Source organism: Nicotiana tomentosiformis, chromosome 3 (assembly GCF_000390325.3).
Source record: "Nicotiana tomentosiformis chromosome 3, ASM39032v3, whole genome shotgun sequence".
In the NCBI taxonomy this organism is placed as follows: Eukaryota; Viridiplantae; Streptophyta; class Magnoliopsida; order Solanales; family Solanaceae; genus Nicotiana; species Nicotiana tomentosiformis.
The window spans coordinates 4844409-4866777 of record NC_090814.1 but is presented as its reverse complement, the minus strand read 5'-3'; the positions used below and the strand labels follow the sequence as shown (position 1 = coordinate 4866777).

The window sequence follows — 22369 nt, the reverse complement described above, 5'->3', positions numbered from 1 at the left end:
ATAAATTGAAGATCGATATATCTGTCAACATTTAAAACAACACATGGATTGGTATCCCTCATGTATCTTGGCTTGTAAGCAAATTCCATTCCCATTCATGGCTTGTAAGCAACGCATCTTACAAGATAATAGGTTGCATCCTTTCAACCCCATTACTGCCATGCACCTCCCTCCTTTTTCTTCCTTATTCATCCTTCTTATTTCCACTGCTTAATTGTACAAACAAGAAAATAATTATCAACAATGTTAAAAAATGTCGTGTTCTCTTGATGACAAATTTAAATGTTGAAACTAAAATCGATATATATATATATATATATATATATATATATAAGTGTTACTGTTGTGTCTCAGTTAATCTCTAATATTTGTCTAATATTAGGTTACTCTTAAAACTTATTTTGGCAAAATTATAAAGCCCGCCTCAATTGATCATTTGGTTTTATAAACAACATGAACATTGTTTGGAAAAAAAAAATCAGAATAGAACTTAAGTTTGTTTACCTAAAATGAGTAACAATCGAATTTATATGCGGTTTAAAGGATATGCGAATTAATTTAACACGAATGAACTAAGAACAATAAACAATTGAATTAAAGGAAAATAAATCAATCAAACCAAGTGCAATGGGTGATTAAGTCTAGCTTTGCAATGGACGTTTTGGAAATCATTTCTGATCCAGCCATCGAAACGAGCTCGGTTACAACTCAATAAACAAGCAACTGAAGAATACTTTGAACAATAGTTAGAGAACAAAATTAACTTTATTGCTTTGATATGTGAACCAATAGTGGTCCTTAAAATATAAAAGTTCTCCCCTTTATATAGTAGAGGAGTATCAATCCTAGTACAAGTCTAAGTATGGTAAAGATCTCTTTCTTCCAGTAAACGTCGTTACGTAGTTGATACCGGACGAGATTTGCGCCGTAATATCCGGCGGTGGGCGGATATTTCGGCTCCTCATTTGTTTTGTCTAACCATCTTTCCCTTAGCCCTAGTTCTTCACTTTGCTCGAGCTCAATGCTTGGCCGTGTCCGATTCCGAGCGCACCATTCGTCCTCCCTGACATCTGGTCTGTGGAAGCCCTCGGCACTACCCGAGGCCATATTGGGTCGCACTATCCTCTCATTTCTTTACCGAAAAATTGGGGGTAACTTTATCCCTGATTTTACCCGCACACAGATAGTCCCCTCACTTTTCGGAGAGAAGATTTATAGAAACGACTAGAAGTGATTAACTGACCTCGGTTCCTTCCTCTGTACGCTACAATCGCATCGACGAGTCAGCGAAACTTCTCATTAGTCACGTCATTCTGACTTCAGACACGTGTCAGCCGCCGGTTGATCATCCTCGGAGGGCATCGAATGCGAAACGCCGTGCATTAATTATTTCCCTCCTATAAAAGCTCCGGTTCCCCTTTATTTACTTTTTTACTTTTCTATTTCGAATCTTCTTAAGTTACCCCTGAACTTTTAAAAAACAAAAGGGCATTCCGATGCACTAAGCTCCCGCTATGCGCGGGGTTCGGGGAAGGGCCAGACCACAAGGATCTATCGCACTTGTTCATAATTTCTTCAAATCTTCATATATTGTTCTTCACATCTTCACTTCTTCATCTCCAATCTTCAAATCTTCATATTTCGTGTTTGAATCTTCAAGTCAAACCTTCAAATCTTCATACAAACCTTCATATTCGCCTTCAAACCTTCATATTCCCATATGCCGATGGCAAAAACCTCAAAGTTCGTGCCTCAGAATACCGCTCCTTCAGATTCTACCCCGGCCGCTGATATCGAAGTGACCCTGCCGGCAGTAGCCCCGGAACCTCCCCTTAAGGATTTTATTCTCGGAGGTTGTTCCATAGATAATGATTTTAAGGTTGATAAGGCCTCCAAACAAGGGAATCGTGGTGAGGAGGTGTGGAGGTATATCTGCTCCATCATCGAAGACACGCTCCCGACAATCCGAGAGGATTTCAAGTTGGAAGGCAAGGAAGTAGTCATCCTCGGTCCTGATGAGGACATCACAACGCACGCGGAGGGGTACTTAAGCGTTTATATGTACCCCTTCACACTTGGCTCGATAGACACAGTGGTCCTCGATTTCTGTAAGAGGTATGAGGTCTGCCTCGGGCAGATCCATCCATCCTTTTGGAGAATTATGATTTTCCTCTGTCACTTTATCAATAACATAGAAGAGCCTCGATTCACTATCGACCATTTGCTATATGTTTACACCCTTGGAATCTTTTGAGTGGGGTTAATCAAGCTCGTCCGATAGGAAAGTAAGGCTCCCTTCTCGAGTATCGACGAGGACAGGGATCGCGTTTGGCAGGGGAGATTTGTTCGGGTCAAAACCAAAGATCTCATACCCTCCGATTCCTATTGTACCCAGAGAAGTGGGTTTTGACACGTAAGTTCATTTCCTCTTAAGTCGTCAAAATAACTCTATGAGATCAGTTTTCTTTTTTCATCACCTTACTTTCTTGATGTACAACGGTCGCCCGAGTCCCCAATGCAGTCCTCAGTTTCAAGGAGTGGGTCGAGGGTATCTGCAAATAGTTGACATACACTGAGCACGAGTGGCGCAAACTTTCTAAAGGCAAATGGGAGGCTTGTTCCCATGGTCAGTATCCTTTTTTCTATGATTGGGAGGCTCGTTCCCATTGTGAGTATCCTTTTTCCTCTGATTGAATTCTCCTCTTATTCTATCATCTTTTCGACTAAGTCTCTTTTTCTTCTCATAGGTTTTCCCAAGACCATAGAGCTGCGGGCAATTTTCGAGGACAAAGCCTCGCCCCTATCTGGAAAACCCTCTGCTTCGGGATAATCTGTTGCCGAAGCTACTATGAAGAAGGGGGAGAAAAAGAGAAGAAAGAGGAGGTCTTCTGGCTCCTCGGATGCTCCCGCCAAAACCAAGAAGAAGAGGACCTCGGTTAGGGTTAGAAAGAGTACCAAGAAAAGTACTCATGTCAGCGTCCCGGTCCCTGATTCTCTCTACCGACTAAAGGACTAACCCGAGGATGATGACATAAAATTTGTCATCCACGAGCCGATCGACACTGTACAGGAGCTGACAGTACCGGAGGGGGATGCTGTGAGGTTGAACTCTCCTCAGCTCGGGAGCACAAGGAGAAATCTGTGGTTGCTTCCTCTCAAGAGGCTACTCCGATCCAGAAAGCATTCGCCGGCATTATTGACTTCCCGGAGTCACCATCCCTCACAGATCCTCTTTTTGATGAGGCTCAGGCCGTTAAAGAAAAATCTATTGAGGCATCACGGGCCGCGGACGAAGCCCCTAACATATTTTTCGAAGGTATGGACGTCAGTGCACTGGAAGACTACTCCGATTTCAGCCACCTGGAGATCCCGAAAAGGGATGTGTTGCCGAGGTCAGGCGAGCCGAGTTTGAGCTCAAAGCTTGCAAAGCAATTCCCCGCCCCGAGTGTGGATCCCGACCATAAGAAGACAGTCATGTTTATGGTACCGGAGGATACCAGGATGCTATTCGGGCCGGTCGATGTGGCCAGCTACCTTCGTTGCTTAGTACCCGAAGAGGACCAAGCGAAGATGAACGAAGTGAACGCGCCGAGCCTCTTCAATGAGGCACATCAGGTGCTGAATAAGGTATGTTTTCCTTCCCTCATATATTTAAAGAGTCAATTTTGCCTTAGCGTATTTTAATGATTTCATCAATTCTTTATGCCTCAAGCTTTGGTGCTTCATCATTAGAGCTTCCACTGGTCTCGGATGGAGGTGAGTCACCTTGGGTTTGAGCTCAAGGAGCAAGTCTGGCAAAAGGACATGTACAAAGCTCTTTCAGAGAAAAAAGATAAGGTTCTCAGGCAACACTCCGTCCTCCAAGACGATCTGGAAAGAGCTCAAAAGGAGGCCTCGAAGGTGAATCAGGAACATGCCCTTTTGTTTTAAAATGTAAGAGTGTTTGAGATTAATAACAAGATGCTAAGCGCAACTTCTAATGCCACAACCTCGTAGGTCCAAAAGAAGATCGACCTGATCGACCAGCTTAGGGCCGAAATGAACGAGGTCAAAGCCCCAGCCGAGGAGCTGAGGAGCAAAATGGTTGTCCTGGCCTCAGAGCGGGATGCCACCAAGGAAGATATGGCACCGACCAAAGATCGGCTCCGGGTGATGAGAGAAAATACCAACAAATGGTCTCGGCTAAATGAGGAGCTCAAGGAGCAACTTAACTCGGTCGTTACTGAACGAGACACTATCAGCCAAGAATGCTCTGCGCTGAAGTCCAAGTTGGAGGCGGCTTCGAACGAGGCCTCTGAGGTCCAGGACATATTGGCCCAGTATAAGAACGATGTGGAGGTAGTCGAGGCCCGTGTAATAATAAAGGCCAAATATGTGAAGTGGCTGTCTCAGAGGGAGAACCTTGAGGAGATTCATGCCCGGGGGGTCGACTTTGCGACCGAGATCGAAGAGGCAAAGAGTCTTGAGGCTGAGGCCAGGGAGAGATACTAGCCCGATGGTTCTGGTAGTGAGTCAGGCTCCGATTAGGAATAGGCAAGAAATGCCTTAGTTTATTTCTATTTTTTCTTATAAGTACATTTTTTGTATTTTGGGGTCATTCCATAGGGCCTCTGTAAATACCTTTTGGTATATATATAAAATTTCTCTTCGGCTATACATTGTGCCCTTTAATTTTCTGTATTTGCTTATGTTTAAAACTTATAACTTGAGTTTTGAACTTCATAATATGCCATCGACGCTTTAGGATAGAATTTGACATCGCTTAAATTGTTTGTTCCCCCAAAGCCCAGATGAGGCCTGGATTAAGTAATAACTCTGATTTGCTTTGACTTTGGAGGACCTGATAAAAAGTTAAGTCTTTGTTAAAATATTTGAATTTTTTAACCGGATACAATTATTCTTTGCCGAATGTGGTTCTTTATATGGTCGTAGTTTGAGACCGAGTAACTTAACTGGGTCTAAAGTAATCTTTTTATGGATAAAAATTATGTAAGAGCCTTATTTTTTATGTACGAACTTAGATGTCTCCGAGCCGTTTAAGTTGGTCGTAGCCTTTCATGTTTGGGCCCTGCTGAGTAGGCTTGGTGCTTCCAGGATTTAATAGCCTGAATTTCCCAATCTTATTGTCGGGTAGCAGTCCCCAGTTCGGGGTGACCCACAAGCTTAAGGGTTTTGAACCCAATATTCAGTCTAAGTAACTTAACAATAATCTTGCTTGTGCAGATGTGAACCGATGAAACATAGAAGGCAAATTTCTTTTATTACTTTGAATGACGCGTAAATAATCGACAATCTATCTTCCATGGAGAGAACAAGCTATGCGGGCATGACTCGTTTGACCGTTTGACCCTTACAATTAATCCTACTATTCAAGCATTGGCTTCCAATATCGAATAGGAAAGCCTTTAAGATTTCCAAACTTAGGACTTCGGTTCTTGACTCATGACGTGATGGCCCCTAGTATTCGAGGTTGAATATTGAGGGCTTGAATATTATTAATCTAATACGGACAGTCCGCAGTCCCTGGATTTAGACCGGTCTTCAAAACTAGAGTAGCACGCTTACTGTTGCCTTGTTAAAAACCTTGCCGTAAAACTCACTTCGGGAGAAAATCGGTCCAAGGGAGTGGTCCTTCCTAGTTCAGGCCTAGTTTCCCATCATTCGGGTTCTTGGTATGCAATGAAACTTTCCTTAATACTAAGTCCTTGACTTGGAAGTGTCGAAGGTTTGCCCTTCGGTTGTAGTATTTTCTCATTTGTTGCTTTTGGGCCGCTAAATAGACTAGGGCAGTCTCTCGCCTTTCATCTACTAAATTTAAGCTCGTGGCCATGGCCTCTTTCGACGTTTCCATAGCGTATTGGAATCTTAGGCTCGGTTCTCCTACCTCTACCAGAATCAGGCCTTCTGCGCCGTAGACTAGAGAGAACGTTATTTCACTGGTGCTAAACTTTGAAGTCGTTCGGTATGCCTATAAGACCTTAGTTTTCTATTTCCCTTTTGAGTCAGTCAATCTCTTCTTCAGGTTCTGGAGTATAGTTTTGTTTGTTGATTCAGCTTGACCATTCCCACTTGGGTAGTTGGGCGTCTATAAAATCTTTTTGATATTGTGATCCTCAAAAAACTTACTAATTTTGCCACCGATGAACTGCCTCCCGTTGTCACACATAATCTCGGCCGGTATCCCTAACCGACATATTATATGATCACATATGAAGTCAATGACCTCATTTTCCCTAAATTTCTTGAACGCCTGTGCTTCGACCCACTTGGAGAAATAATCAATCATAAGCAAGATGTACTGTGCTTTGCCGGATGCCCACAGAAAGAGACCGACGATGTCCATTCCCCATTTCATGAACGGCCAGGGGAAAAGGATCGAGTGAAGCATTTCCTCTAGTTGGTAGATCATAGGGGCATGCCTCTAACATTCGTTACATTTTGAATGAAGTCTTTTGCATCTTTTTCCATCTCATACTAGTAATAACCAGCTCTGATCAATTTTCGAACCAAGGACTCTGCTCCGAATAGTTCCCACAAATACCCTCGTGCACTTCCCTCATCACATAGTCTATCTCCCCCGGACCCAAGTGTCACGCCCCGAACCTAGGAGCGAAACCAGCACCCGGTGCCTCACCTAATCTGGCGTACCATATTGCGACTAAGGGACTCTGAACATATAATGTCATACTTTGGCCATGGGGCCACCTTGCAAGACAATTTGCAAAGCAAAATATAAAAATGAATGGAAACTAGCGCTAACTAAACATCAATATAAAGCTAGGCTGACAAGGCCGTCATAGCTACTACAGCTGACAAACCACCAATTTATACAAACCCAACATACAACGCTAACCAACAGGATATGTCTACAAGCCTCTACTAATAGATGTACTGTGATCGGAATAGGGCCCCGACCTACCCATAACATATATACAGATATACATAAGATGTACACAAAACTCTAGACCTGGCAACTCCGAAAGACGTGGAGCTTACCGATCAGGCGGAACTCGGGAAACACCTACTGAGGAGGTCTACCCGTCTGTCTGTCTGAACCTGCACGCATGAAATGCAGCGCCCCCAGAAAAGGGACGTCAGTACAAAATAATGTACCGAGTATGTAAGGCAATAAAATAACTGAAAGCTGAAACTGAACTGATAATATGATAACTGAAATTAACTGGGAGTCAAAGATGGTCTGGAGATATACTTACGTGCTGATACTGACTCAACTCTCTCAATATATTAAGTAAAATAAATGTCCGGCCCTATAAGGTTCGGTACGTGTAACTGCTCGGCCGTAGTAGGCTCGCTCATAAGCGCTCGGCCATACTGGGCATCTGTACCTCGGCCATCCTGGGCTCGCTCATAGGCGCTCGGCCACAGTAGGCTCGGTATATATAACTTACCATCTGATCAGAGGTTGCCCAATAGGGGCCTGCCCACCGATTATAGCTCGATGGTGGTGCAAATACTATAATATTGTGTGTATATATATATATATATAGACCCTCTGCTCTCTTGACTGAATAAAGACAAAACTAAACTGAATATGAAGTCTCGATAAGGAATAATATTGTAACTTATGAGACTAGAATAATGTGAATAAATTCATGAATACGAACTTCTCTTTATGTCTCATTATTAACACATGTAGCTACGAGATCATGCCAAAATGAAGGAAGGGATTAGCCTTAACATACCTTATCACAATCTTCCCAATCACCAAGTTGAACTCACCTCTTTGCACCTTAATCTACAAGAATGATAATAATACTATCGTTAAGTTACGAGAGGTACAACTATCGCACAACGAACGACAAACTTATTTTGTATTAAAACGGGCAGCATCTCCCCTATAATCCTTATTCCTCCAAATTCAAGATAACACCAACAATACAAGAACAGAACAATAACAACATAAATACATCATTTTCCAGCCCTATATACGCCATCAAACACTACAAAATAGCCCAACACACCCCAATCTCTTCATACTCAAAACGACCACCGTAGTAGTGTCAAACGACCCGGAAATGTTATGACGAACGACCAGCCAACCACCCTACATTTATATGGTGTTTCTACACCCCCTTCCTCCTCCAAAACTCCACAAAACAGTAGTAAAACACGCAGCCCAACAGCAACACAAAACAGTCCACAAAACAGTCCGCTACAAGTGAATAACTCGAACTCACGGCTTCCGATCACCGTCCCGTGAGTTCTTACAAGTATAGAACGACCTTGCCATGAATTTATAGAAGAACAAATGGATGAAAGAGAGCAGTAAACTCACCTTATTTGTTGGATAACTCAGCTCCTATCTTGGTCCTTCAAACTTTAGGTTTTACCTCTAATTAGAACTTGAAAGGGAGAGAAAATCAATTAGGGTTTGTGGGAAATTTTTGGGAGGATTCTTTGCAGAGCTTATGTCTGGTTATTATGCTCTATTTTAAGTCTAATATATGAAGAAAATGGGCCTTTAAAAGGCCTCTTTGGAGGACCCGAAATGGTCCATTTTTGGGCTTTCATTTAAGCAAGTAGGTGACACACCTACTTGTCACCTAGCAGCTTGTGCAGTATCGCAAAAATGCCCATATCTCTCTACTCCAATGTCGTATTGACAAACGGTTTAATGAGTTGGAAAATAGACTCATAGATCTTTAATTTGATGGGTGGAACACCCCATAACTCTAAGTATATTGGGAGAAAATTGCAGTTACATTTGACCCAAAGTTTCAGTAAAACTTATGAATGTAACTTGTGATGACTTTCATCGACTTTTGTTCCACAACTCGCTTGACTTAAAAACATAACACACGGATGTCATACGACTAATATAAATCATAACATAATCTCTTTATCATGTTAATCACCCTAGTCTCACCCCAAAGGTACATGTTATAACATTCCCAACTTGTCGACTTTCGACGAAACATTGTTTTATTCAATTGCTTTAGCTTCTGAACTGTCCAACCCTCTTTGTACTTGTTGTTCATGATCTTCAATATTTGTAACCTCATAGGTAACATGATTAACTTACTTTATATACTTTTAAATATTATCTCATTTTTGGTCCTACATTAGTTTGCTTACGACGCATTTTTACGTACAAAAACATAGGGTATAACAGCACTCCCCCCTTGGGAACATTCGTCCTCGAATGTTTACTCTTAGAGGCTTTGGAAAATTTTGCCAGAGTATCCTTCGTACACTAGGTTAAAACCAACCTGCACGCAGCCAGAAAACATACTATGCATGCCACACATGGCCAATCTTTATAAATAGCAGCAATTTGCCTCACCGACCGTAAATCATAAATATTGAAAGTGAAAAATAAAAGCTTACCTGATGACCTGCTAGCCTACATAGAGCTATGTTGTAGCATCCCATCTCGAACCATATCTTCAGTTTGAAATAGGTGGGGGTATTTAGACTTCATTTCTTTCTCCGATTCCCACGTCATCTCTTCTACATTCTTGCTCCTCCATAAAACCTTCACAGAAGCTACCTCCTTATTTCGTAGCTTGCGGATTTGTCGGTCTAGGATGGCAACTGGAATTTCCTCGTATGACAAGTCCTCTGTAATCTGTACATCATCTGTGGGCACCACTCGGGTAGGATCGCCAATGCACTTCCGTAGCATAGATACGTGAAAAACCGGATGGACAGACTCCAATTCTGAGGGCAACTCTAACTCATAAGCTACTTGGCCCACTCTCCGAATGATCCTATAAGGCCCAATATACCGTGGGCTAAGCTTGCCTTTCTTGCCAAACCTCATCACGCCCTTCATAGGTGATACCTTTAAGAATACCCAGTCATTAATCCTGAACTCTAAGTCTCATCGCCACACGTCAGAATATGACTTCTGACGACTCTGAGCTATCAACAGTCGCTCCCGGATAAGCTTTACTTTCTCTATGGCCTGCTGAACCAGGTCTGGCCCATGTAACCCAGATTCTCCAACATCAAACCACCCTATAGGAGATCTGCACTTACGCCCATACAAAGCCTCGTACGGAGCCATCTGGATACTGGAGTGGTAACTGTTATTATATGCAAACTCGATAAGAGGTAGATGTTCATCCCAACTTCTTTTAAAATCCAACACACATACTCGTAACATATCCTCGAGCGTCTGAATTATGCGCTCGGCTTGTCCATCAGTCTGTGGATGAAAAGCTGTGCTGAGATTCACCTGAGTCCCTAGACCTCTCTGAAATGACCTCCAAAAATGTGCTGTAAACTGAGCCCCACGGTCAGATATAATAGAAACCGGTACTCCGTGTAGCCACACTATCTCCTTAATATATAACTTTGCATAATCTTCTGCTATATATGTAGATCTGACCGGTAGGAAGTGAGCTAATTTCGTGAGCCTATCGACTATCACCCATATGGAATCGAACTTACGATTAGAACGAGGTAAACCCATGATAAAGTCCATGTTTATCGCCTCCCATTTCCATGTCGGGATCTCTATAGTCTGCATTAGCCCTCCGGGCTTCTGGTGTTCTACCTTCACTTGCTGGCAACTAGTACATTGGGCGACAAACTCAGCAATGTTCTTCTTCATATCATTCCACCAGTACATATCCTTAATGTCATGATACATCTTCGTCGATCCAGGATGGATGGAATACCATGAATAATGTGCCTCTGACATAATCCTGTCTCGTAGCCCTGCTACATCTGGAACACACAAACGACCCTTGTATCTGAGAACCCCATCTCCCTTGAGCTCTAACAATGGCTTCTTCTGCTGCGGAACTCGCTCTCTCAACTCGACCAACTCTGGGTCCTCGTACTGCCTTTCCTTGACTTCAGCTATGAGGGATGATTTTGCAGTGTTTTGGAGTACAACTCCACCATCCTCAGAATCTACTAACCGAACCCCCAACGAAGCCAATTGATGAATCTCTCTAGCTAATTGTCTTTTCTCAGGCTCTACATGTGCTAAGCTACCCATAGATAGGCGACTTAAGGCATCTGCTACAACATTAGCTTTCCCTGGATGGTAGAGAATGTTAACATCGTAATCTTTCAATAACTCAAGCCATCGCCTCTGTCGCAAATTCAACTCTTTCTGCTTGAAAATATATTGTAGGCTTTTATGATCAGTAAATACATCAACATGAACACCATATAAATAATGCCGCCATATCTTAAGTGCATGGACAACCGCAGCTAACTCGAGGTCGTGGGTCGGATAATTCCTCTCGTGCTTCCTCAACTGCCTTGAAGCATACGCAATTACCTTCCCATGTTGCATCAGGACACATCCTAACCCGACACCTGATGCATCACAATACACGGCATAACCCTCTAGACCCTCTGGAAGTGTTAGAACTGGAGCTGAGGTCAACCTGTTCTTAAGCTCTTGGAAACTCCGCTCGCAAGCCTCTGTCCATTGAAACTTAGTTTCTTTCTGTGTCAACTTCGTCAATGGTGCCGAAAGGGAAGAAAAACCCTCTACGAACCTCCGATAGTATCCTGCTAAGCCTAGAAAGCTACGAACCTCTGTCGGAGTGGTAGGTCTAGGCCAAGATTTCACGGCCTCAATCTTCTGAGTGTCTACCTTTATCCCTTCATCTGATACAATATGCCCCAAGAATGCTACAGACTTCAACCAGAACTCACATTTAGAAAACTTAGCATACAACTTACGATCACGGAGGGTTTGGAGTACCGCTCGCAGGTGGTCCGCATGCTCATCCTCTGAACGGGAATAAACTAGAATATCATCAATAAATACTATCACGAACAAATCTAAAAATGGCCGGAATAGGCTATTCATCAAGTCCATAAATATGGCGGGTGCATTAGTCAACCCGAAGGACATGACAAGGAACTCGAAGTGGCCATATCGGGTCCTGAAGGCTGTCTTCGGAATATCTTTTTCCCGAACTCTGACCTGGTGGTACCCCGACCTCAAATCTATCTTTGAAAAGCATCTAGCTCCCTGCAACTGATCAAACAAGTCATCGATCCTTGGAAGTGGATACTTATTCTTAATAGTTACCTTGTTCAGCTGCCTATAATCGATACACATCCTCAGCGAGCCGTCTTTCTTCTGCACAAATAGTACCGGTGCACCCCAAGGTGAGGTACTGGGCCTAATGTAACCTTTCTCCAGCAAATCTTTTAACTGCTCCTTCAACTCCTTCAATTCTGCAGGTGCCATTCTATACGGAGGGACGAATATTGGTTGAGTTCCTGGAAGCAAATCGATGCTAAAATCAATCTCTCGCTCTGGAGGAATACCTGGAAGCTCATCTGCAAACACATCTGCATACTCTTTGACTACGGGAATAGACTGAAGTGTAGGTATCTCAACATCTGCATCTCTAACTCGCACAATATGATAAATGTACCCTTTTGCGATCATTTTCCTTGCCTTCAGATAGGAAATAAACCTACCTCTGGGTGTTGGTGTATTACCTACCCATTCAAGGACTGGCTCACCCGAAAAATGAAATCTGACTGCCTTTGCTCGGCAATCAACTGTGGCATAGCAAGCTGCCAACCAGTCCATGCCCATGATAGCATCAAAATCCATCATCTCTAGCTCAACTAGGTCAGCTGAGGTCTGACGACTACAAATTGTCACCGTACAACCTCGGTAAACCCGTCTAGCAATAATCGATTCTCCGACCGGTGTAGATACCGCAAAAGGATCACTTAGTATTTCAGGCACTATACCAAACTTCCTCGCGACAAATGGGGTAATATATGATAAAGTAGATCCTGGGTCTATCAAAGCATAAGCATCGTGAGAGCAAATGGTTAATATACCTGTCACAACGTCTGGTGAAGACTCCTGGTCCTGTCGACCCGCTAAAGCATAGATACGGTTCTGATTACCACTTGAACTGGAACCTCTACCTCTGCCTCGACCTCTACCAGCCGAAGACTGAGACTCGCGCCTTGAAGGATGCACGGACATAGATGATCCTGTTGCTGAACTCGCTGGTTGTGCCATTCCCCCAGAATCTCTATTTGGGCAATCTCGCATCATATGCCTCGGACGCCCACATGTATAACAAGCATCAGAACCTGCTCGGCATTGACCCAAGTGTCCTCTACCACAGATGTCACACCGCGGAGGAAATGACCATGTCTGCACAGAACCTCGTTGTCGCTGCAAACCCGACGCCCGTGAGCTCTCACCTGGTCCTGACTGAGTATAGCGGTCATACCCGTAACCCTGTAACTGAGGTGGCGGAGGCCTAGGTGGCCGTCCGAAGTACTGGGTCCTATAACTACCCTGAGATTGCTCCTGAGACCTGGGAAATCTCATCCTCTTACGTTGCCCTTGCTCAGCCCTCTCTGTACCCTGCTGCCGACGCCTACCCCTTTCTATATTCTGGGCGAATGCCTGAATCCGGGAGATATCCATACTATCCTGCAATGCAGCGGTGGCACATGCCTCGGTTAACTCTGGGGCTAACCCTGCTATAAACCTGTGAATCCTGTCCCGCATAGTAGCAACAATGGATGGTGCATATCTGGCCAATGAGTCAAAACGGAGACTATACTCTCGAACACTCATATTACCCTGCTTGAGGGATAGAAACTGATCGACTCGAGCCTGTCGGATCTCCCGCGGTAAGTACTGGTCAAGGAAGGCATCTGAAAAATTCTCCCAAATAGCTGGAGGTGCATCACGTCCCCTGGACCTCTCCCATCCCTCGTACCAAAGGATGGCTATATCTCGGAGTCGAAAAGCTGCTAGCTCAACTGCCTCTTTCTCCGTGGCATGCATAACACGAAAGATCCTGTGAAGCTGATCTATGAAATCCTGCGGGTCCTCCCTCTGATCTGTCCCCGTGAACTCTGGGGGACTCAAAGCAATAAACTCTCGGACCCTTGAACTCCCAGACCCCTCAGAAGTTCCTGCACTAGCTGATGCCCTAGCCTGTTGTTGGGTAGCTACCAACTGTGTCAACAAATGCACCGCACTTCTCAAGTCCTGATCTAATGGAAGTGGAGGGGGAACTGGATGTGCGGTTTCCCTAGGAATCTCCGCAGTTGGTGGAGGAGCCGGTAATGGCTGAGTAGGGGTCTCCCCTTGAGCCTCAGACTGGGCCCCATCTACTGGGGGTACCCTGCTGGTCCCCTCACCTACTGCTGTATCTCTCCTCTGGCTAGCCGTAGTCTTCCTAGTCACCGTCATCTGTGCATGCAAACACCAACACATAAGTTTAATTCAAATTTCCTATAACTCAGTTCTATAGCACGATTTAGATTTCAAAGAAGGGTAACCAACCCCTAAATGCCCTGTAGTTCCCTGCTTATATAATGTGGTGCACAACACATCTATAAACAAGACCCTACTAGACACGGCTTGTAGACTCCCTAGGACAGAACTGCTCTGATACCAAGTTTGTCACGCCCCGAACCTAGGAGCGAAACCAGCACCCGGTGCCTCACCTAATCTGGCGTACCATATTGCGACTAAGGGACTCTGAACATATAATGTCATACTTTGGCCATAGGGCCACCTTGCAAGACAATTTGCGAAGCAAAATATAAAAATGAATGGAAACTAGCGCTAACTAAACATCAATATAAAGCTAGGCCGACAAGGCCGTCATAGCTACTACAGCTGACAAACCACCAATTTATACAAACCCAACATACAACACTAACCAACAGGATATGTCTACAAGCCTCTACTGATAGATGTACTGTGATCGGAACAGGGCCCCGACCTACCCATAACATATATACAGATATACATAAGATGTACACAAAACTCTAGACCTGGCAACTCCGAAAGACGTGGAGCTTACCGATCAGGCGAAACTCGGGAAACACCTACTGAGGAGGTCTACCCGTCTGTCTGTCTGAACCTGCACGCATGAAATGCAGCGCCCCCAGAAAAGGGACGTCAGTACAAAATAATGTACCGAGTATGTAAGGCAATAAAATAACTGAAAGCTGAAACTGAACTGATAATATGATAACTGAAATTAACTGGGAGTCAAAGATGGTCTGGAGATATACTTACGTGCTGATACTGACTCAACTCTCTCAATATATTAAGTAAAATAAATGTCCGGCCCTATAAGGTTCGGTACGTGTAACTGCTCGGCCGTAGTAGGCTCGCTCATAAGCGCTCGGCCATACTGGGCATCTGTACCTCGGCCATCCTGGGCTCGCTCATAGGCGCTCGGCCACAGTAGGCTCGGTATATATAACTTACCATCTGATCAGAGGTTGCCCAATAGGGGCCTGCCCACCGATTATAGCTCGATGGTGGTGCAAATACTATAATATTGTGTGTATATATATATATATATATAGACCCTCTGCTCTCTTGACTGAATAAAGACAAAACTAAACTGAATATGAAGTCTCGATAAGGAATAATATTGTAACTTATGAGACTAGAATAATGTGAATAAATTCATGAATACGAACTTCTCTTTATGTCTCATTATTAACACATGTAGCTACGAGATCATGCCAAAATGAAGGAAGGGATTAGCCTTAACATACCTTATCACAATCTTCCCAATCACCAAGTTGAACTCACCTCTTTGCACCTTAATCTACAAGAATGATAATAATACTATCGTTAAGTTACGAGAGGTACAACTATCGCACAACGAACGACAAACTTATTTTGTATTAAAACGGGCAGCATCTCCCCTATAATCCTTATTCCTCCAAATTCAAGATAACACCAACAATACAAGAACAGAACAATAACAACATAAATACATCATTTTCCAGCCCTATATACGCCATCAAACACTACAAAACAGCCCAACACACCCCAATCTCTTCATACTCAAAACGACCACCGTAGTAGTGTCAAACGACCCGGAAATGTTATGACGAACGACCAGCCAACCACCCTACATTTATATGGTGTTTCTACACCCCCTTCCTCCTCCAAAACTCCACAAAACAGTAGTAAAACACGCAGCCCAACAGCAACACAAAACAGTCCACAAAACAGTCCGCTACAAGTGAATAACTCGAACTCACGGCTTCCGATCACCGTCCCGTGAGTTCTTACAAGTATAGAACGACTTGCCATGAATTTATAGAAGAAAAAATGGATGAAAGAGAGCAGTAAACTCACCTTATTTGTTGGATAACTCAGCTCCTATCTTGGTCCTTCAAACTTTAGGTTTTACCTCTAATTAGAAATTGAAAGGGAGAGAAAATCAATTAGGGTTTGTGGGAAATTTTTGGGAGGATTCTTTGCAGAGCTTATGTCTGGTTATTATGCTCTATTTTAAGTCTAATATATGAAGAAAATGGGCCTTTAAAAGGCCTCTTTGGACGACCCGAAATGGTCCATTTTTGGGCTTTCATTTAAGCAAGTAGGTGACACACCTACTTGTCACCTAGCAGCTTGCGCAGTATCGCAAAAATGCCCATATCTCTCTACTCCGATGTCGTATTGACAAACGGTTTAATGCGTTGGAAAATAGACTCATAGATCTTTAATTTGATGGGTGGAACACCCCATAACTCTAAGTATATTGGGAGAAAATTGCAGTTACATTTTACCCAAAGTTTCAGTAAAACTTATGAATGTAACTTGTGATGACTTTCATCGACTTTTGTTCCACAACTCGCTTGACTTAAAAACATAACACACGGATGTCATACGACTTATATAAATCATAACATAATCTCTTTATCAAGTTAATCACCCTAGTCTCACCCCAAAGGTACATGTTATAACATTCCCAACTTGTCGACTTTCGACGAAACATTGTTTTATTCAATTGCTTTAGCTTCTGAACTGTCCAACCCTCTTTGTACTTGTTGTTCATAATCTTCAATATTTGTAACCTCATAGGTAACATGATTAACTTACTTTATATACTTTTAAATATTATCTCATTTTTGGTCCTACATTAGTTTGCTTACGACGCATTTTTACGTACAAAAATATAGGGTGTAACACCAAGCACCTTGCTAACGGTCCGAAAAACAATCTTTGGTGTAGTTTTCAACCAACCAAGCTAAACCTGACATCTTTAGTACGTAGGGCCCTCGATTCTTTGGGATCCGATTTAGTTTCCCTCTTTGAAGGTAGTCTATATATTTTTTTCTCCAATCCCAAATTAAGCTTGTTGAGTTTACCTGGGCGTGGCCTTCCTCTATCACTGAGGTCATCAATTGTACCACTACCCCAGAATTGAATTCATCGGAATCGACTGACGACCCTAAATTAGCCAACGCATCGGCCTTGTTATTTTGATCTCGAGGTATATGTTATAGTTTCCATTCTTTGAATTAATGTAATGTCACTTGTAACTTATCCAACTATCTCCGCATGCGGTCCACTTTTACTTCGCATGTCCTGTTAACTTGGTTAACTACAAGTAGGGAGTCACACATAGCTTCGATCACCTCAGCTTCCAGGCTCTTAGCCAGTTCTAGACCTGCAATCATAGCCTCATATTCGTCTTAGTTATTAGTTAATTTCGCACTTCTAATAGATTGCCTTATTATGTTACTCGTAGGAGATCTTAATATAATTCTATGCCTGAACCCTTTCGTGTTAGAAACATCGTCTGTGAATAGGGTCCAAACCTCCCGAGCTAGTCCCCGAGGCTAGCAGTAATTCTTTCTCGACCTCGGGGATCAAGGAAGATGTAAAGTCGGCCACGAAGTCTGTCAAAATCTGGGATTTTATCGCAGTTCGGGGTTTGTACTCAATATCGTACCTACTAACCTATACGACCCATTTGGCTAGTCGGCCCGAGTGCTATTGTTTTTTTCAAGTGTGGATACCTTGTTTCGGCATCGCCTATGGTTCTACTAACATAATAAATAGGAAACTAAGTACCTTCTTCTTCCCAGACCAGAACACCACTTACCTCTACCTCGGAGACCGCCAAGTAGAGGTATAGTTACTCGTTCGCCTTTGGGGTGTGCAGCAAAGGAGGGATCGATAGGTATAATTTGAGTTTTTCTAAAGCCTGCTGACATTCTGGGGTCCAAGAGAAGTTGTTCTTCTTATTCACTGATGAGAAAAATTGGTGGCTTTGTCGGATGACCGGCCCAAAGCGGTTATCTACCCGGGCAATCTTTGTACTTCCTTGACGTTGTCGACTACGATGATATCTTTTATGGATTTTATCTTGTCCGGTTTAATCTCTATTCCCCGGTTGGATACCATAAAACAGAGGAACTTGCCTGAGTTGACCCTGAAGGCGTACTTCTCCGGATTTAGCTTCATGTTGTATTTCCTCAGTATGTCGAAGGTTTCCTGCAAATGCTTCAAATGGTCCTCTTCTCGCAAGGACTTAACTAACATATCGTCAATATAAACCTCCATTGATTTTCCTATTTGTTCTTCGAACATTCGGTTAAATAGGCATTGATATGTGGCACCGGCATTCTTTAACCCAAACGGCATTACTTTGTAACAATATGTGCCAAACTTAGTTATAAAATAAGTCTTTTTTTGGTCACCGGGTCCATCCGTATTTGGTTGTACCCGGAATAGGCATCGAGAAAACTCAACGTCTGATGCCCGACCATCGCATCGTTCATTCGGTCGATGTTAGGCAAAGGAAATGAATCCTTCGGACATGCCTTGTTTAGGTCTTTATAATCTACACAAATTCTAAGTTTGTTTCCTTTTCTAGGCACAACCACTACATTAGCTAGCCAATCCAGGTATATAACTTCCCGAATTGAACCTATTTTTAAAATTTTAGATACCTCATCTTTGATGAATGCGTGTTTGATCTCGAATTTTGGCCTCCTCTTCTATTTGACCGGGTGGAATATTGGATGCAAGCTTAATTTGTGAGTTGTCACCTCCGGTGGGATCCCTTTCATGTCTAAGGGGGACCAGGAAAAACAATCGGCATTAGCTTTAAGGAAATTAATAAGTTTTTTCCTGAGCTCGGGAGTTAACCCCGTACCTAGATATACCTTTCTGTCCGGTAGGTAATTGATTAGTAAGATCTGATCTAATTCCTCGATTGTTGATTTGATGGCGTAGGTATCCTCGGGTGCTTTAAAGGATCTCGGGACACCGAAATCATGCTTCTCATTTGTTGTGTATTCCCTTTGTTTCCCCGGCCCAGTCAAGGTCGGGTCCGCTGATTGCTATTTGGTTTCTTTCTCTTTGGCCAGTCCCCTACCTTTTGATATTGCGACCGCGGGCACCGGGATCACTTCCTTGGCATCGAACATCTCCTTTGCAGCTGGGTTTTCCCCGTAGACCGTTTTGATTCCTCATGGGGAGGGAAACTTCAACGCCTGATGTAGGGTCAAAGGAACCGCTCTCATGTTGTGGACCCATGGACTCCCGAACAAGGCATTATATCTCATATCGCCCTCGATCACATATAATTTTATTTCCTGGGTGGTCCCGGTAGTGTTTACTGGTAGGGTTATTTCACCCTTCATTGTCTCGCACGCCATATTGAACTCATTCAATACTCATACTATCGGTACGATTCGGTCCCATAATACCAATTGTTCTACGATCCTCCATCGGATGATGTTGGACGAGCTACCTAGATCAATTAACACACGCTTAACTCGATATTCATTACCAAATACAGATATTACTAGTGTATCATTTTGAGGTTGAATGATGCCCTTGGTGTCTTTGTCACTAAACGACATGGACCCCTCCAGGACATAGTCTCGAGGGTGTTTTTCCCTTGTGATAGAATCTTTGGTGGGCTTTATCATCGACCCTTGCGGGACACCCACTCCCCCAATGATCATGTTGATCACGTGTTGAGGCTCCTCCTGCTTAATTTGTTTGTTGGCGTCCCTGTTTTTTAAATAATTTTTGTCCTGCTCACTTAGGAATTCCCGAAGATGCCCATTGTTGAATAGACAAGCCACTTCTTCTCTTAGCTGTGGACAATCTTTGGTCCTGTGACCGTGAGTACAGTGGTATTTAAAAACCAAGTTATGATCCCTCTATGAGGGATCACACTGAAGTGGTCTAGGCCATTTTGTCTTTGTGATGCGACCAATGGCTGACACTATACTCGCAACATCTAATGATCTGTCAAAAACGTTCTTATTTATCAGACCCCGGTTACTAGGTCCTTGATCACTTCTTCTATCGTTCCTGCTGGGTGGCGACCGGGTCCGTTCCCTCTTCTATTCGAGTTGTATGGTTGATACCGATCTCGGACCGGCCTTGGTTCCTGGTCCATAATTCTTTTAGATTTGTTGTTTGCTTTATTAGGGTAAACAAACTACGAGGAGGCCCCTAACTGGTCGTCCTTGACTTTGATCTTTGACTGATACCTGATATGAACATCGGCCCAATCAACCGTCGTGTACTCCCCCAAGTTCTGCTTTAATTGTTGAGAAGTAGTGGAACTTTGGGGGTTGAACCTTTGAGTGAACGCCTGAACGGCCCAATCATCTTCGACCGGGGGCAGGTCCATCCGTTCCATCTGGAACCTCGACACGAACTCCCTAAGCATCTCGTTGTCTTTTTTCTTGACTTTGAAGAGGTCCAATTTCCTTATCTCGACCTTGATGGCGTAAGCATGGGCTTTAACGAAGGCATCTGCAAGCATAGAAAATGAATCAATAGAATTTGGAGGTAAGTTATGGTACCATATCATCGCCCCTTTGGATAAGGTTTCCCCAAATTTCTTCAATAACACAGACTTGATCTCATCGTCTTCTTGGTCATTGCCTTTTATTGCGCACGTATAGAAGGCTACATGCTCATTTGGATCTGTGGTCCCGTTATATTTGGGAATATCGGGCATTCAGAATCTCTTCAGAATTGGCTTCGATGCTGCACTCGGGAGAAAAGGTTTCTGAATAAAGTTTTTGGAATCCGACCCTTTCAATATTGGAGGCGCTCCCGGATCTGGTCGACCCTCGAATTGTAAGTTTCCACCTTTTTGTCATTTGCCTCTATCTTTTTCTCACCAGACTCCACCTGCTTTGTTAGCGCTTAGAGCATTTTCATCACCTCGATTTTTTACTCTGGGCTCGAACTCATCCGGTTATGCGATAACCTGTTCATCTCTTCGAACGTCTTCTCTAACTCGCTCTGGTTCGATCCTGTTCTGGGCATGATTTTGAGTTTGTAGTTATGCTATTTCCACTTGTTGAGATTTTTGCGTTTCAAAGATCAACCGTAAGTTAACTCCATCACCTTCTCCTTCGGGTACTTCTCGAGACGATGGTCGGGTTGCCCCGAGAATGCTATTTTCGAGATCAGTTGGTAGGTTGACATTGATGGCAACTTCTGAGTTAGCATCAACCGGGTCAGCGATCGGAACACCATTAGGATCAATATGGGTACGTCATAGCATGGTACCACGTTATTATTTTCACTGTGGTGGCCTGACTCGGCGTTAATGTTATGGAGATTCATATTTCTTTTTGGCAAATTCCGCTAGGAGTTGCGCCTATGGTTAATTTTCATATATATATATATATATATATATATATATATACATATATAAAGTACAACAAGGAGGGGGACATGAATCTTACCTCCAAAAATATGACGAATATACACTTGGTCGTCATGATGAGTTAGACCTATGATGATGTATCAATTGCCTATTCTTAAGTGATAGACAATTGTGTATACAAAAACAATGTGAAGTGAGTCTAGGTCAACTAGACAAAAATGCACAAATGATCCTAAATCAACTAAACAAATGAGTAGGAAGGTCATCTTCCATATACAACAAGACCTACATCTAGAGTAAATGTAGATTTCTCCTATGGAGTATGGCAAAAATAGTCGAGTGTGCTATAAACTATCTTCAACATGGCTCTGACACTGAGGCCAAAGAAATCCAAGTTGAAGATAGCTATCAAAAAGATCCATGTAACTGGGCAAAACTGCTGCTGCTGAATGATATTTTCGACAGAAGAGAGTGAGCAAATTCATGCTTCTTTCATCCAGAATACTTTGGAGCAGGCAGGTTTAAGTGGTGACCTGGAGCGGAGTGAGCTGCTGCATCCTGTAAACTTATGCTTTTGTGAGCTGATAGGGAAGTGCAAGATAACTAGATTTGGGCCCCTAGGTGTGTCCTGCTGAGTGCCTGCAGAGGAAGAAGGTTGGTGCTAGTGTCTGAAAGTATCCATTTGGGTAGGAACTTTCTACTGGTGAGTTGAAGAATAAGTTGCTGGATGTTGGTGGTTAGGTGTTGAGGTCCTGGTGTGTGTAGTAGTGTCCTTCTGAGAGCTGCATGTTGGTGTAACAAGCTGTGTAGATGGGTTGAAAAACCTGAGGGTTCTCTAAAGGATCCTGCCATAAATGTTTGTCTGTTGTGACAAATTTGCAGAATCCTTGCGACAGGTCCAAGGTGATTGGTACACTTGCAAGAGATTGAGCATCTGAGATGCTAATACCACACTTTGCAAGTGCATC

At 43.2% G+C, this 22369-nt stretch overlaps 1 protein-coding gene across 1 annotated transcript; it reads left to right on the top strand.

The window, feature by feature from the left end:
- The first annotated feature begins 1726 nt into the window (after window positions 1-1726).
- Window positions 1727-4491, top strand: LOC138907288 (uncharacterized). The gene is made up of 5 exons (XM_070197881.1): window positions 1727-1926; window positions 2748-2935; window positions 3071-3627; window positions 3733-3900; window positions 3997-4491. The coding sequence occupies exons 1-5, from the start codon at window positions 1727-1729 to the stop codon at window positions 4489-4491; spliced, it is 1608 nt and encodes a 535-aa protein (XP_070053982.1).
- Window positions 4492-22369: the final 17878 nt, after the last annotated feature.

Bases quoted from the DNA above. Each gene is read 5' to 3' on its own strand.
- LOC138907288 (XM_070197881.1), top strand. From the start codon at position 1,727: ATGGCAAAAACCTCAAAGTTCGTGCCTCAGAATACCGCTCCTTCAGAT. The intron at 1,927-2,747 runs GTATATCTGCTC...TTCTTCTCATAG, and splicing joins CGTGGTGAGGAGGTGTGGAG to GTTTTCCCAAGACCATAGAG. The intron at 3,628-3,732 runs GTATGTTTTCCT...CTTCATCATTAG, and splicing joins CACATCAGGTGCTGAATAAG to AGCTTCCACTGGTCTCGGAT.